Here is a 16932-nt window from a genome sequence, read left to right as displayed (position 1 = left end):
TCTTTGTTTTGCTCAAAAACATTCAAGGGGAAACAGACAAGCGTTGTTTATCCTCAGTTAGATCTGTGAATTCCTGCTAAATTCTAATATGAATAGACACGTCCTACACATGAAATCTGCCTGAGAGTCTTTGTTGTCTCAACGCAGAGATCATCACATTTCTCCATTGTACTGAAGCACCAACCAGACAGCTCCCGCAAGCAGCAGCTCAAACAGCAAGTGATGAAACGTTGTCATTTTCTCTACTCCCCTTCGAGAGGAGGAACGCAGAGAAGGAAGGCAGTAGAAAGAATCAAACATGAATCACGTCTGAGAGTAGTGATATGAGCCACCGGTCACTGGTTAGGGGCCACGATGATTAAGAGTTAGTAAGTAAGAGACAGAGATCCACCTTTAAGTTCAGTTAATTTCTCAATTAGGGTTAATTATTCGTTTGAAAGCGCTTAAATTTACATCAAGGTCTTTTGATATCTTCCCCTCAAATGCATTTTTTGTGTTAAGCTCCTGATGACCATACTTCGGATTTGTTGCCCTGACGAGTCATAACAGACACAAACAGATCAGCAATCGATGCTGATCTCCCCCCAGCAGTTCCATCACTTTCCCCTCGTGGTCTCAGGGTTGTTTTTTTTTTTTTTGTTTTTTTTTAAGGGTGGGACTTCACTCCCTGTGGCGGTGATGACAGAACAGATGGTGAGGTTGCGTGTTTGGTTCACCGCTGCCTGTGTCTGACTCCTTTCAGTCCATCTGACCTGCTCCTCACCGGAGAAGAAGCTGCGCGCTCCTGAAGTGGCAGCAGCAGCATCACACACAGGATCTACTCTCGCTCGTCAGGCTGATTGTTATTAGTATTATTATTATTATTATCATTCTGAAGCACAACCTGCACACGTTCACCCGTCGTCCCGGATCCGCAGACAGCCGCATGGGTCAGCTACAGTAGCCTGCTGCAGTTTTTTGCGTGCGGAGGATACAGCGCTTCATATGTGAGAGCATTGTGTTTATTTAAGGCATGTGCTGACATTTTTAATGCATCCACGTCCATGAATGTCCACCTGTGTGGTATCCCGGTGGAAGGATGTGATTTGTGATTTTTTTTTTTTCTACTTATGCTTTCCAAAGTGCTGAACTCAAAGATCGTCATTTGTGTGCTTTGACAAATGGACTAATCAACAGAGATGAAATGACACAATAACACATCTCTCTCTGCTTTGCTTCTCGTGCAGCGCGTGTTGAAAAAGGAAATACTGTTTTTATTGCTTCAGCAATCAAGGGTTGATTTTCAGACAGCAATTCCTGATAATTGTCCACGTTTATCGATGTGTGCTCAGCTTATATCTGGAATGAATGCGTTGGGTAAATCACGTGCAGTTAGACATAGTATAGCAGTATTGGTTTTGCAAGGACACTGCTCAGCACAATAGCCATACACACACTGTGCATGGTTACTGTATTATGATACAAGTCTAGACTATTGATAGATATGATCTGATCAGAGGTCAGGCTAAGGGAGACAAAGAAAACATTAACCAGACCTGTGCACTAAAAAGCCAGGTTCCAATATTCACTTTTGCCTGTAAAGCTGAATATCAATGAGAGTTGTGAGTCTCTAAAAAGCTGATAATCAAAGCTGCCATCGTGTCTAATGTTTCGCTGCACTGTGATAGTGGTTTCTACTAACAATGTGCTGTAACATTTACACAAACTGCAGCATCACTGGCCAGCACAGAGTGCAGCGGAAAAAACTGTGCATGGGCTCATCAGCTCTCGGTTTGTGTTATCCAGCCAAGATCATTTTGCACATTGAAGGGTCAGGTGAGCTGGCACAGGTCTGAGACGAAGACCGAGAGGAGGAAAGCAGATGAGGGAAATATTTTCACAACTTTGAGAAAACAGAGGGAAGTCTGCATTGGTAGGGTCACCTTTGCCAAGAGGGCTGCTGCAGTACTCACCTGTTACTGAGATCATAACACAAAGAGCAGGAACTCACTTTCACCAATACATTATTTTGATTGTGACAGGAGGAAAACAATACATCATTTGCACTATGAGCATGATTTTGACGACCCTCAACGACCTGCATTGATGTCTGACATGGAGATAATTGATCCAGATGTCTCCTAATAAACCAATGACATGAGAATCGAATGAGACACCTTCCCTCAGTTTTCACAATGCACAGTGACGTGTCTCCTCAGCTACTAGTTATTTGGAGTGTGAGAACATCCTGAAACAAAGACTTGTCTTGGTGTGTGTGTGTGTGTGTTTGGGGAGGAGCCATTGTAAGCCATGGGGCCTAACTCTGCAGCATGTGTTGGTCCAGGGGTTCCCACAGCAGTGGTGGGGAGATGGGGTGTAATAGCCTGACCCTGTTCCTTTGTGAGAGCAGGCTGAAAGGGGGACATGGAAACATCCTGGACCACAGAAAGGTTTTGTCAAGATGTCATGGCTGAGTCAGCTGGTTTACCATTTTTTGTTTTTAGCCACAATGAACTGGGAATGAAATGCGCACACTTTGTACTACGTTGATTTTAGTTAGGTGTGGTGTGACAGACTTTAATTCTTGTGATGTAGTCATACATTATAAACTGTACAGTTGAAGTTAAATTAAAACCATAGGAAAAGATGCTAAATGCAGAACAGCATTTATGAAACTCACTTGGAAGCATTGTTGTTGGAACAATCTTTTTGTTTTAGAGGTCAGTTTTAAGAGTGCAACATAGTCTGGATTGCCCTATACACTATTTTCAAATAGGGGTTCCCAAGAGAGGAGAGAATTTGGCACCATCAGTAGAATTGATTGTTTCTCCACCGACAATGTATTTGCTTTTTACTGATACTGCAACTGTAAGGAGAGCTCCTGTGGAGAAGGAGAGGGGAAAGAAATTAAAGTCAGAGAAATAAAATTGTGTCAAGATCCATCTTGATTCCATGGGGAAATAAAGCTACCGTATGGATTAGCAGTAGAAATGGAGCAACAATTTCCATGCTGTGGCATTTAAACATTAATGGAGAGAAATATTTTAAAGCGCGCAGCGTACTTGTGCTTAATGACATAATGGCCAATTACTGTTTTGTCGCACTTTTGACCCTGTTGTGTTCAGTTCGACCGTTTCCTCCTGTGGCCTTCCAAATGAAGCAGAGCCCTCCATCTTCTCACTGTTTTCTGACTGAGTGGACATGCATCCTTCTCCTCCTCCACTTTACACCTCTGCCATCAGCAGCTGCATCAAAGCCCTGTGTGATGTGAAGTGAGAAGCTTGCATACTAATGGAGTAGGAACAGGATGTCTCTCAGGCAGGCCAGCGCAGTGAGGACATGGAGAAAACATCAGGCAGTGCTACACAACTTTCCAGCACCACATGAGCTCTGCACTGAGACTGTCTTGAAAAAGCTCTTAGCTTTAGTTTGATAATGTGGAAATATTATTTGTTTAGTGCGATGGTGCAGCCAAATGTAAAGAAAGAGTTACTTTATAGGATATTTATGTCATGTGATTGCCCTTAGTAGTGATGCCAAAGCAACGCTAATGATTTTAGGTTGAAGTCACGTTCATGTACCAGTGGCAGCTCTTACAAGCATGTTCCTTTAGCTGCCTGCTGCCACTAATAGCTGTCTTCTTATGTCTTCATTTGATTATGAAACAGACATGCCGGTGGGATAGCCGTTGCTATGGCAATGGCATGTCTGTGAGCCAATTGTGCGGCTGCAGATTCAGAAACACTGCTTACATTTTGCGCCCAGTGAAAAGGGGCTCAGAAATAGAAGGGGCAGACCGTTGCCTTCTATGAAAAATTATGCAGTGTGCTATCAAGTGAGGTTCCTCCTGGCTGCACCGGAGGCACACGATAGAGTGTAGTGTTAGTAGAACGGCATCTAAATATAATTCATCAAAATGATTTCACGACAATTTAAAAGAGACCTTCGACATTTACTTCAAATCAAGAAGTCTTTTTCTAAGTTGGATGGAAATCAGTGAGTGCCATCTACACACACAAACATTTGTGCAGCATAGATCTTAGGAAAAATGAACCTGCATCTGACTGTCTTCCATTTATGCTTCTTTATTGGTTCTAATTGTCATGGCTCCTTGTATTGTCCAGCTCCTGTCTTATCAATGAATTTAAGAGGCCTTAGTATGAAGCAGACTAAGCTCATTATGTCCTACAATTACAGCTCGCTGTCTCGCTTTGAATGTCAGTGGCTGGTAGTCTCAGAGGTTTATGGGAAACCTGTGGAAATATCAGGTAGTGTAGATGTATATTGGTAGATGTGTGTGTTATGTGTGTGTAGTGTGTGTACTTAAAATGAAAGCCTCATAAGGATTGGGTGAGTAAAGACAGTAAATCCCTCCTGCTGGAGGCTTCAATTCAGACAGTCAGCTGGATAATGCCAAGCTGTTGAGGGATTTCTTCTCTCTCCTTCTAGTGGTCTGTGTATGCATGCATGTCAGAGTGTGTCAATAGAATGTGTATTTTGTGACAGTGTGGAGATGAGTGCAGTGTGGATACATCTGTATGCATTTTTGATTAGGTTCCCTGCAGTGTGCTTGCTATCTGCTGCCTCAGCCAAGAGATTAGCAAGAGATTTTCAGGATACAGGTGCTGGTACACAACGGGTTTGGCCCTGCTTTCACTGTGAGAGAATTAATCTCAGGACTAATCTCTGTCACATCCCAGAGAAACGTAGTTCACGAAGGTGTCTTTCCACCAAAGGGATTCTGTACACCGTGATGCCTTAACAAATTTCTTAATTTGCAGTAAGTTCCTGTGGTGGCCATCTGGGATTCAGTTCTCCTCTGCTTGAATTCTTGGCATGTTTTTAGCCAACAATCACAGCCAGACAATTGAGATAAAGTAGCATATTACTTTGCTGTTTCAACTAATAATTAAAATAGTTTGAACCCTTTGAAAGAATTCAGATAGCAAAATAACAGAATATGTCTGGCAATAACATTGAAGTCATTTTGGTGAGTGGCATGAGATTGTATCAACCTGCACTTACACAAACACTATTTACTGCAGAATACTCTATGCAGAGTGACACACTGTTGCTCCAAACAAGTGGGCAAGAGCTAAGAACAGCACGCAGTTTACTAGTTTTAATCCCAGTACGAGTAGTTGGTTCACCAAAAGTTCACAGGTGGTAAGCCAGTGAGAGATCGTGTGATTGGCTTGGCAGTAAAATTTGACATCCTTAGGATTGATCACTTCACTGGAGCTGGTCTCTTACCAGCAGAAGGTAACTGTGGGTAAACTAGAAAGCGTGCACGTTTAATTTTGTGTATTGCAATGATTATGAGGGTTAGGGTTAGAGTTAGTCGTTAGGGTCATCAGCTAAAAAAAAAAGAACATATGTGCTGCAGAGCTTCATTGGGTCACTAAGGTCAACACGTACACACAGTGGGAGATAGGTGAGGATGGATGCCCCCGTTGGGATGCCAGGCTGCCAGAAACCTGGTGCCAGGTGTCTGAGTTTTATGGCCTCAGCATGAAAGCAGCCATTACTCTGCCTGTCTCCTTCAATTTAATACCAGAGCAGTGCGACAGATAGAGGAAGAGAGGACAGACAAATGTATTACCAAACTAAATATCCCCCCATATATCTACAAGCAAGTAGTTCAACTGAAAGATGTATGATCTGTTTATTGTGAGATTGAAGGGTGGATGGTTCATGGCGGAATGATGTACATGGCCAGCCGATATTCCCAGTATCCATGAACAGATCTTCAGTCACGCTGAGGCAATCAGTTTGAGTGTGACCGGGTTATTGTGGTGACCAGCCACCTGATACCAGGCACCATATGGGTTCTTACTCAAAGAGAGAAAGAGTTATGCAGTTTCTACAAATTTTCTGCTGCATATTTGTTGTATTTCATTTCATTTTGTAGAATTTGAGAAAAGCAGTGCCATACTGTTTACATTTTGACACACAATCCCAAACTGTTATTTGGCTGCATACCACAGTGTTACATTTGCTTTTAAGGAGTTGCTTTCATTCCACATGCAAATGTGGAATGAAAATTGTGAACCGTCAACACAACACAGGGCATAAACAGTCAGCCCATGAAAGGGAGGAGGAAAAAAATCTCTATCTGTTTTATGTTAATGTTGGAAGAGCTTGTCAGTTTTAATGTAAAACTAGATCTTTCAGACACTGGATGCTAAACCAACCTAAAAATGATGAGTTGATCGATTAGAATAAATGTGAATTTTCAATAAGTGTGAGTGAAACTAGAAGCTGACACTGTTGTGAGAAAGTCAAAGGTTTCTCTTTCTATAAGCTCATAAACTATATGATTATCTGTATCTTTTTTTGTTGTTGTTGTTAATGACCACGAACAAACAAACAATGCTATGTTGTTATATCTCAAAAGAAAATCCAAGAGCTCATAATAGAGTTCAATATACATGTGCACATATGATGAGTAGATTGAGGAAATTGATGATCAATTCCTCATTCTTTCCCTATGATCTCAAGAAGTGTGTGTCAGAAAATCAAGACGTTGTTGCAAAGGGTGAAATATTACATTTCCTTCAGGGGCCTCTGTCTCTCAGTGTGCTTCAGTGTTTCTCAGCTTGTCTTGGTTTGACAAAACTTGGATGAGGACGGGATGTGCACAACTACAGTGCTGAAACTTAAAAATGCAAATTGCACTTCACATGGGTCTGTATCATAAGTAGTGAGTGATTAATAGTGAAGAGCACACACTGCCTGTATATTAAGCCTGTTGTGTAATGGGCTCACAGCCAGAGTTGCCGGCTGTGCCCACCCCACACACGTTCAAGAGGATCCCTGGTACCAAGCTGGGATGCAGATAATCTACCCAGCCCAGAGAGAAAAACATGTCGGTAATCTCTGAAGGGACAGATATGCAGCACATCAGGGAGGCAGAGCGACTATCAGCCCTATTTTCCTGGCTGCAGAAAAATGAAGTTCATACTGTACCAAATTTTATACCCGTCTATCTCGGCTCATGTGTCATAAAAAATATAAAATTACTTTTATCATGAAGTATATTTCATTCACTGCAACATTGACATTCTGAATGTATTTATCAGCATTAATTATACCATCTTGTTAGTGTTAAATATGTTTGCATGTAAAGTAACAGTATTCTTTGCTTGGCAAATAACATGGTAATGAAATTGTTTTTGCCTCCATGGTGTAATTGAACTTTGAGTGTTTGAACGTAACATCTTCTGCAATTTGAAGCAGTGGCTGGCTCTGTATGGGCTCGTTAAAGGGTAGGAATACATTTCTAGACAACAGTGGGGCATTAAGACAAATTTGACAGATTAATTCTGCCCCGTCAGACATGTCAACTTAGTCAACTGCTGCAGGGTGGCAGCGTGGAAAACTGCCAGTTTCCTCATTTGTTATCCTCTGCGAAAAAATGAGGAATAAATCACTCACTTTCCCTGTTCAGCTGTTTGGGTTATTTTTTTGTTGTTCCACTGTGCAAGCTAAATATAAAGTATATCTAAATCCCCCTGTTCTTTCTTTTTAGGTTCAAACCAAGGTGTGGGGGTGAGGTGCAGAGGTGAACTTTGGACCAGATGTTCTTGTGCCTTCTGAAAATATCTTCCTCTGGATTAGATATCGCCACTCACTGAAGGACGTACAGCAGCTATCTAGCAGCGAAGGACACTAATGCTCATGATCCTTCCCCTCACACCCTTCCCCTGAACACTGCCTCTCACCTAAGCCTTGTCTCAGCAGAGAGAGCAGACAAAATGGCACTCAGATCTCAGCCCTGGCCTCCTTTAATCTGGTTGTGCATGGGATTGCTTCTATCCTTTCTGTCACCCATCAATGGAAAAGAATGCCCCTGTTTGTGTGTATGTGAGATCCGCCCTTGGTTCACCCCACAGTCGACCTACAAGGAGGCAACTACAGTGGACTGCAATGACTTAAGGCTCACCCACATCCCTACCAACCTGTCAACAGACACCCAGGTGTTACTGCTTCAAAGCAATGCCATCTCACACACTAGCGGAGAACTGGAAGCCCTGTTCAACCTGACTGAGCTGGATCTTTCTCAGAACAACTTCAGCACTGTGGAAGCAGTAGGCCTCACAAGCATGAACCACCTAACCACTCTTCATTTGGAGGAGAACCAGATCAGTCAGCTGCCAGACCACTGCATGGGGAACCTGTCCAACCTCCAGGAGCTCTACATCAACCACAATCAGATAAATTCCATCTCTCCTCAGGCCTTTGCCGGCCTGCGCAGCCTGTTGCGCCTTCATCTCAACTCTAACCGGCTGCATGTCATTGACAGCCGTTGGTTTGAAGAAACTCCTAACCTTGAGATACTCATGATTGGGGAGAACCCAGTCATTGGCCTCCTCGACATGAATTTTAAGCCTCTTGGAAGCCTGAGGAGTCTGGTTTTGGCTGGCATGGACCTTACTGATGTACCAGCAAATGCATTTGTAGGTTTGGATAACCTAGAAAGCATTTCTTTCTATGATAACAAACTGGTTCGAATTCCTCAACTGGCCCTTCAGAAAGTTCCCAATCTGAAATTCTTGGACTTAAACAAAAACCCAGTTCGCAAAATACAGGAAGGAGACTTCAGGAACATGCTTCGTCTGAAGGAGTTGGGAATCAACAATATGATGGAGCTAGTGACCATTGACCGATATGCTCTTGACAACCTACCAGAACTGACAAAGTTGGAGGCAACAAACAACCCTAAACTGTCTTATGTACACAGACTGGCCTTTAGAGATATGCCATCCCTGGAAAGTCTGATGCTTAACAATAATGCCCTCAGTGCCCTTTACCAGAACGTGGTGGAGGTGTTGCCTAACTTGCGGGAGATCAGTCTACACAGCAACCCGTTGCGCTGTGACTGTGTCATTCAGTGGATGAGCTCTAACAGGACCACAATACGCTTCATGGAGCCCTTGGCTATGCTGTGCAGCTCCCCAATAGAACTCAGGGGCCAGCGGGTACGAGAGCTGAGGCTGTTAGAGTTCCCAGAGCAGTGCCTCCCCCTCATATCCCACAACACCTTCCCCAGCCACCTGAACCTGGAACTGGGCATGAGTGTCAGTCTGGACTGCCGGGCCATGGCGGAGCCAGAGCCAGAGATCTACTGGGTGACTCCTCTTGGGGCGAAAATTACTATAGACACTGTGTCAGAGCGATACCACCTGAGCAGTGAGGGGACTCTGCGGCTGTCCCATGTGCAGGTGGAGGATTCTGGTCGTTACACCTGTGTGGCCCAGAATGCAGAGGGGGCCGACACACGGGTTGCCACTGTACGTGTGAACGGCACCCTTCTAGACAGTGCCCAGGTCATGAAAATCTTTGTCAAGCAGACAGAGTCCCACTCCATCTTGGTGTCCTGGAAAGTCAACTCAAATGTTATGTCCTCCAATCTGAAGTGGGCCTCAGCCACCATGAAGATTGACAACCCGCACATCACCTACACAGCTCGAGTCCCTGTAGATGTTCACGAGTACAACCTCACACACCTCCAGCCTGCCACTGAGTACGAGGTATGCCTCACAGTCTCCAATGTCCACCTGCAGACGCACAAGTCTTGTGTTAACGTCACAACACGCAGCGCCACTTTTTCTCTGGATCTGTCAGACCAGCACCCAAGTGCCGCTGTACTTGCTGTCATGGCAACCATGCTGGCCTTCCTCAGTCTGGCCACTGTGGGCGTTTATATGGCCCGCAGATGGAAGAGGAAAAACTACCACCATTCACTGAAGAAGTACATGCTGAAGACCTCGTCCATCCCGCTCAACGAGCTTTACCCTCCTCTCATCAACCTGTGGGAGGCAGATGGCGAGAAGGACAAAGATGGCAGCACAGAGGGAAAGCCCTCCCCAGTTGACACCACACGTAGCTATTATATGTGGTGAGGTTTTAGTAAGGAGGCCTGGCTGCCTCTCCAGCAGCACAAAAAGACACCCTTTTGCCATTTTTGAGCAAAAGTCAAATAAAGTTGCTAACGTTTTTTTGTATTCTCAGCTTTGCTAATAAGAGGCAGAGTGATCAACGACAGGATTTTTATTAGTATAGCGTATCGCCTTTGTTTTCATTCTTTCCAATCTCTAAATTGTTTCGAACTCTCCAAGATGGCAGCTGTATTTAGCCTCCAGGTTGTCTTACTTGCTATGTTCTGTTTTCCTTGGTGCATTTTGACCCTCTTTCTTTGGGGTGAATATTCCAGCAGCAGGGGGTGTCTTTTTTTATTAAGTAGAGATCAGATCAGTGTTTCTTTCTCTGTTTTGTAAAACAGATCATCTGTTGTGCACTGATAGATAATGAACGAGTTTGTATGAACTTCAACTAAAAGCTGACAGCAGGTTTTAGACTTGTTAAACTGTCTACTGAATGTTAGCAATTGTGCAGTAATGTTGTATCAACTATACCTTTCTGGTTTAAAATGACAGAATATGATTTTAGTTTACTGATAGATGTGAAGTTTTCTTTTTTTTTTTTTACTAACGTGAACTAGAAACATTTTGACCCCATTTACTTGCTTATTTTACTAGATTTTTTTCTTGGTAACTGCTTAGTTTATTATTTTCACATGCAACATGTATACAAAAAAGTCTAAATAAATTACTTTTGGTTCTTTTGCTGATACATGGTCTTCTTTCAAGTTATTGTATTCTAAGTTTAACCCTAACGCTCACCCTTTATATTGGGTATCATGGATGAGCTTACTGACTCATCTTAACACCATAATAATGAAATGGCTTGTCAAACAGAGCTTATTGTGGGTCAGCTTAATTTCTCAATGTTATTACATTCTTCAGACATATAGCTGGATTGATAGCTATCCGGGCCTTCACTGCCCTCTGGTGGATGCTTCACAATAGAACAACTGTTCAACAGGGATATACAGAGCAATAATGATGCAGTTGTAAAACTGAGAGACTTGGTATCAATGAACAAAACCTCGTCTTCTTCACAACAGTAGCTCAACAAAACTACTATGAGTTGAGTTGAGTATCTTTTTTAATGCACTTCTCAGTGAAATTAGACACATGGTGAACCAAATTCACCTCTACAAATGTTGGAAAAATACAAAATAAAATTCCCCCATTATAAACACATATTAAAACACAAACATACCTACATTAAAGCCTGTGCATACATACACGCAAGCACACAGTCACAATATCATTCAAGTTTCCTTTTGTTACATTTATCCCTGTTTGCAAAATATTTATAAAAATTACTATAATTTTACAGCAATCTGTGTGCTGTTATACTGCACATTAAAAACTCATTTTACAAAACCAAACCAATCTTTACTCTGGAAAAATTCTGACTCAAGCCGAAACAACAACTTAAGTTATTCCTTCCACCTCTTCTCAGGTGTGCAAGGGAAAAGAACTCTATTCTATTAATTTCAAGTCAAAGACAAAGAAGGTTTTAATATTTAGGTGTTCTGACAATATTTGCAGCAGTAAAGGACATTCTTGGCTCTTGAATGATTTTGAGGCCCTTTGGCTTCCTTTGTAATCTTAAGTATCTGCAAATGAAAGGAATTGCCTCACCGTCAGTGCTGCTTTCATGGGTTTTCTCTGTACCCAACACTGAGGTTAAAGAACACACAAGATGATCAGGCAAGGTCACTGTGGCTCCTGAGAGACACAGCGAAAACCAAGATTAGAGGCCGAGCTGTCAGGAGTGTTCTGGCTTCGGGCTGCACATCTGTATCTGTAACAATACGACTGGAGAAAGAGGAAAAAAAATGTCAGCCATAGAAACTGGTTTGTTACAGCACTTAGAATAAACTATCATGTCATTCAGTTTAGTTTAACCGCCACTTTAGCACTAATTTTCTAATGCTTTTTTATGCCTCCTATATGGAGCCTCTGAACATATTCACACGTAGCTCACTGTTGTCCTCTCCTCCCTCACACGGTTTATTAATATAAAACAATCAGACCTTTGTGCTTTAGATTTATTTTGAATGCAATTACTTTCATTTCCATGACAACCAATGCCAGAGGCAAACAAACTGAAAATACTCAGTGGGTGGCTTCTATTCTTCTATTCCCATTTTCCATTTGTTTTAAACTACATCCTGTAAAAAGGACAGAAACGTCTTTGGCATCACATATTGAACAAGCTGGAAAGACTAAAGAATAGCTTCATTTTTTTTTTTTTTTTAATTATCAAAGAGGAGGAGACTTTCACTTTCTCTACAAATGCTGCAAACGTTGTTGTTGTCCACTACAACGCACTTCCACTTGTAGCAAGAGCTGTTTTGTTTTCACAGATCCCTGTCTTCATAAAAGTCGTCACTGAGCAGAAAACATGACACAGTCCAAATGTGTCACTAAGCATCCATTCAGCCAGGTTTCACGTGACTTCTCACAATCTAGACTTTGAATTTGATCTTGTGATTAAATCCATTCAAAATTAGCATAAATGTGCTTGTCTTCCTTACCTTGTGGCACATATAAGATCCTCCCTTCTTCACCTTGTCTGCACCTGAAGGAGGCCCTTTCTAAAAGACAGATGGATGAGAATATGTCAGAGCCAAAATAAAACCGGAAACCTTAAAGTCTTAGAGGTATTGTGTTCTTACTGGGTTGCGCTGCTGGTCTGTGTTGTGATGAACAGCCCACCAGTCTGAGGTCCATTCCCACACATTCCCCACCATGTCATACAGACCAAAGCCATTGGCCGGAAAAGACATCACCTGAAGCATATGGGGAGATTATACCATACCAGGGCAGGTTGTAACTAATCATTCCTATTATGACAAATTAAGAGGAAAACCTTTGTGTGCATTGTATCTACTTTTTATTATAGCATGACAGATTAGTCCTAACCCTAATGGCATAGTGCTGGAATGTATGTGCATTATATGTTTAATTCATGGGAAGTTTCCAAGAACTTGCTCAAAAATGCAGCTAATTTAGTGGATGAGCTGGATTTACAGACCATCTCGTCTGTGTTTCTCTATTGTTTCTGTTGCCTTACATTCCAGTGAAATTACTTTCCTTTCTGCAGTGCCTAAATAGGAGATTTTTAAAATGCTTCTTCAATTTCTTTTTGTGTTATTCTAATTAGTGAGGCGTAAATAGACCTGTATTTCCACCTTCTAGGATCAAAAACGCACAGATAAGATAAGTTACCCTTCAGCAAAACAATCTAATAAAAAATCTGTATGCATACAATCATGATTCAAACCTTCTAAAATTGGTGCATCAATTTTAGAAGGTTCCCTCCATAGAGATTGAGACTGCATTATTCTTATCTAATAGTGATTCATTTGATCTCTTGAAGCTGTGAGCTCCCGGTGTGCCTTTATTGACTCCTGAAATAAGGTCTTATCTCCAGCATCTTTTATTTCCTTGTAGGTTCCATGGGCAGCAGCTTCATTAAAAATCCACTTTTGTGACAATGGCTCATGAGTATGATCACTCTTTGTCCTTCCTATGATTCATCTTCAACACACCCATACTGTGGCATTTCTTATTTTGACTTACTGGCGAGGTTTTTACGTATCCATCCTCTCCAGAGTTATAGTTGGGGAATTCCCCCTGCCACAGGTTGGCATAATGCTGTCCATTTGGGTTCAACTTGTTTCCCCAGGGGTAAAGTCTACAGGAATAGCACACCCAGAAATTGACACAGGGTCCTTTGTTGAAGACCACAAGCATTGTAAGAATTGACAGTCACTCACACAGTAAGTAAACATACCTGTCTTTCAGGCCACCCCTGCAGGCATATTCCCATTCTGCCTCTGTAGGAAGTCTCTTGTTGGCCCAAGAGCAGTAAGCAACAGCATCCATCCAAGACACATGTAAAACAGGATGGTCCTGTCTACAACAAACAAAAATTAATTACTTAACTCTACAGATTACTGAGCTCCTGTTCCACTTCTCATTGCTTGCATTTGTCAAAAGACGCAACAAAATGAAATAAAATAGCTGAAAGTAAATGGTTTCTTTAGCTATGAGATGCAACATTGACATGGAAATGATGGACGACTGAAAACAACTTTTGAAATAGTAAGTTTCTGTTTCCACCTGTTTGTGATGACAGAGTCTGGACCCTCGGGGTGTTTCCAGTTGGCCCCTTTGACTGGAAGCCACCAGGGGGCGGCAGCAACCTAATAACAAAGTGATTAAGCAAACATCACTCACAGATAAGATGTTTGGTTTACCTCTCAACTATCCTCGTCCATTCAAAATTGTCCATAGTGGACTGATTGTGTTACTAATGGTTTCTCTTGGTATTTCTGTACTAATTAGCAGCCTTCTGGACAGAATGGACAGCATCTTCTAGGCTACATGATCAGCCTGCATTAACAGCTGAGATGTAACAGTAAATTCCCTGCTGTCTGGTTTTCGTATGGGATGCCCGCTGTGCTCCAGCGTCACATAGTCAATCTGTGGACAATGTGAAAATGTTTAAATTACAGCAGTGTATGCCTTCATGACTATCTAATGCTATAAATATGTGAGACCAGTGGCTACTTTTCAGATAAGACTGTGCAAACCTATCCATAAGTCTACAATGTCTTTCGGTGTGGAGCTTCCATGTTCTCCCCTTTCCTGCCACAGTCCAAACACATGCATGTTTAGGTTAACTGGTGAGTCTAAATTGTGTGAGTGGTTGTTGGTCTCTGTCTGTCTCTGTGTTTTGGTCCTGCAATGGACTGGAGACCTGTCCAGGCTGTACCCCGCCTTCACCCAATGTGAGCTTGGATTGGCTCCAGCACTCCCCATGACCCAGAAACGGACAAGTGGTCGAAGAATGAATGAATGACTGTAGTGAACTCCAGTGATATAAAAATCTAAAAAAAATAAAATAAAAAAAATCTGTTGCAGTGAGTTGTGAGCCTGTTGAGTCAACTGGTAAATAATCATACTTACTGCTTGTGTGATTTGGTTTTTGACTGTCTCACTCAAACTTCCCTCAAATACAAATGAGTCTCCAAATTTCTCTGCCTAAAAACACAATGATAAAAATATTATTAACAAAGACGATTCCCATTAATATTTAAACAATGCAATAACCACAGCAAAATATTAGCTTTTTTAAATATTGGTTTTTGACAAATTCAAAAGGTAATAATTCCATTTTATGGTTTAACCTTTAATGCACAGTAAATATTTCGTACCTCAGTAACATATCCTGATGCATTGACAAAGCTTTGGAACTGTCTGTTAGTGACTTCCTGTATGTCCATGTAGAAGGAGTCCACATGCACCAGTCTCTGAGGACCTTCTCCATCTGCAGGGATGCCAGGGTTGTTTGTCCCCATCAGGAATCCTCCTCCAGCAATCAGCACCATCTGTAACCAAGAGCAGAAAACTATCCAAAAATGCTGGGAAGTTAATCTCTGAGTATAAAGAATGTTTGAAAGCTATCAGACTAGCTATCATAGTTATGCTTTGCAATATTATAAGGCACACAAAACAGCTAGGTTATTATATCAACAGAATGGTAAATGTATGAAATACTGCTTAAATCAGCCACAGGGACATTAAGGTCTCCATCATTATGCACCAAACTCATACGGCGGCATGTGATTGGACTTTGGGTCAGTGTTGTTGTTAATGAAGCAGCTTACTAATGAGCTCCATTTGCGTGCAAAACATAAACATCCGGATGAAGGGTCCATGAGCTGCCTTGTCTCCTGCCAATCGGGACAAACAGGGTGTTTCTTGGTATTCATACTTTACCTTGCTCTGCATGTCCCTCTCTGCTCCCTGAGCCTCAGGCGGCCTCTCTCTGGCGCCTCTGGAGTATCTGACAGCCGCTCCGTCCTGCTGCGGGTCCACGGCGGCTCTCTTCAGCTGTCCACAGCCGCAGGTCGCTGCTCCCTGCGGGGCGACGCCCTCCCGCTCGGCCCCGCATGAGCTCTGGAGACACGGGACTCTGTTCACGCAGGTAAAGATGATCAACAAGGCAAAACAGAGCAGCATCTTTTCAAAACACAAGCCAGCTGCAGTCGCGGATGCGTTTTCTTCCTTAAAGTCACGTGGTCAGTCAGCTGATCACCAGATCACAAGTGTAACTCTTTCCTCCCCACAATAAATGAGTTGTATAGTTCTCTTAATCCACGCGCATTTTTGGAAATAATCATTAGTTCGCAAATATAGCTGTTTGACACAGAACATCAGCAATCTGAAACTTTTATTCTAGCTAAGCTTTAAACAATGCGCTAAGCTTTGATAGTTTATTTTTTTTTTTACACTAAATAAATCAAGGCGCTGCAGTGTGGGAGTGATACCAGCTCATGTTTCCATGGTGGTACGAGATGGGGCCAGAATAGACATCATTTCCCAGCTATCAACACTGCGAGCGAAGAAGAAGAAGGAGACGAAGGAGACGAAGAAGACGAAGAAGACGAAGAAGACGAAGAAGAAGTGGCAGCGAGCCAACGCAGCTCAGCAGAGCTGCCTCACTGAGCGCAGTCAGCCGCGGAGCTCCGGCAGGCGCGGAAAGGTGGCGGAGCTGTCAGAGAAATAAAAGCAGACCTCCCCACCCCCCCAAAAATACTGGATTATTAGTGTCGCTGGCGGCTGGACGTCACCCACAGAGAGGGGGAGGAGAGGAGAGGAGAGGAGACACAGTCATGTTGCCTTAGCTGCTCCTCACAGAGCTGAACATCCGAGCTTCACCACAGCCGAGGTAAAGTTGGCCGCTCAACTTGTTCACTTCACCTTCTCCTCTTCCTTTCGCTGCCCTCTTCTTCTGCTTCTCCTTCTCCTTCTGTTTCTGGTTCAGCGGAGGACAGAGATCTCTCTCCTTAAACGGTTAAGAAAAAGCTCCCATGTCGTGGTCTTCTCCTTTACGCAGAAGTAGGCAGGGGAAAAAAAAACTACTGATAATTTCCGACCACTGTGAAACGTGATGATTGCAGGTGGCGTTTTAAATGTTACTGACGCAAGATTCATGTGTATTTTAGAGGCGAGGTGAAGCTTT

The 16932-nt window shown here is 42.6% G+C and overlaps 3 protein-coding genes across 3 annotated transcripts in view; 2 read left to right on the top strand and 1 right to left on the bottom strand.

Moving 5' to 3' along the window:
- Positions 1-775: 775 nt before the first annotated feature.
- LOC115043466 (leucine-rich repeat neuronal protein 1-like) lies at positions 776-10489 on the top strand. The gene is made up of 2 exons (XM_029501984.1): positions 776-986; positions 7511-10489. Exon 2 carries the CDS (start codon positions 7737-7739, stop codon positions 9882-9884), a length of 2148 nt encoding a protein of 715 aa, XP_029357844.1. The 5' UTR covers positions 776-986; positions 7511-7736; the 3' UTR covers positions 9885-10489.
- Positions 10490-10933: 444 nt separating this feature from the next.
- sumf1 (sulfatase modifying factor 1) lies at positions 10934-16153 on the bottom strand. The gene is made up of 9 exons (XM_029502711.1): positions 15687-16153; positions 15122-15295; positions 14874-14948; positions 14025-14107; positions 13696-13818; positions 13482-13596; positions 12575-12688; positions 12434-12493; positions 10934-11711 (listed from the first exon to the last, which is right to left on the bottom strand). The coding sequence occupies exons 1-9, from the start codon at positions 15927-15929 to the stop codon at positions 11610-11612; spliced, it is 1089 nt and encodes a 362-aa protein (XP_029358571.1). The 5' UTR covers positions 15930-16153; the 3' UTR covers positions 10934-11609.
- LOC115043925 (inositol 1,4,5-trisphosphate receptor type 1) overlaps positions 16052-16932 on the top strand; it is a 60432-nt gene continuing 59551 nt past the window's right edge. Inside the window, exon 1 of the mRNA XM_029502708.1 lies at positions 16052-16638. The gene's annotated coding sequence lies outside the window, so the exon portion shown is untranslated. The remainder of the gene's footprint in view (positions 16639-16932) is intronic.

This window comes from Echeneis naucrates, chromosome 5, assembly GCF_900963305.1.
Source record: "Echeneis naucrates chromosome 5, fEcheNa1.1, whole genome shotgun sequence".
Taxonomy (NCBI): domain Eukaryota; kingdom Metazoa; phylum Chordata; class Actinopteri; order Carangiformes; family Echeneidae; genus Echeneis; species Echeneis naucrates.
Note: the sequence above shows the minus strand (reverse complement) of the source record. Positions and strands in the feature narration are given on the sequence as shown.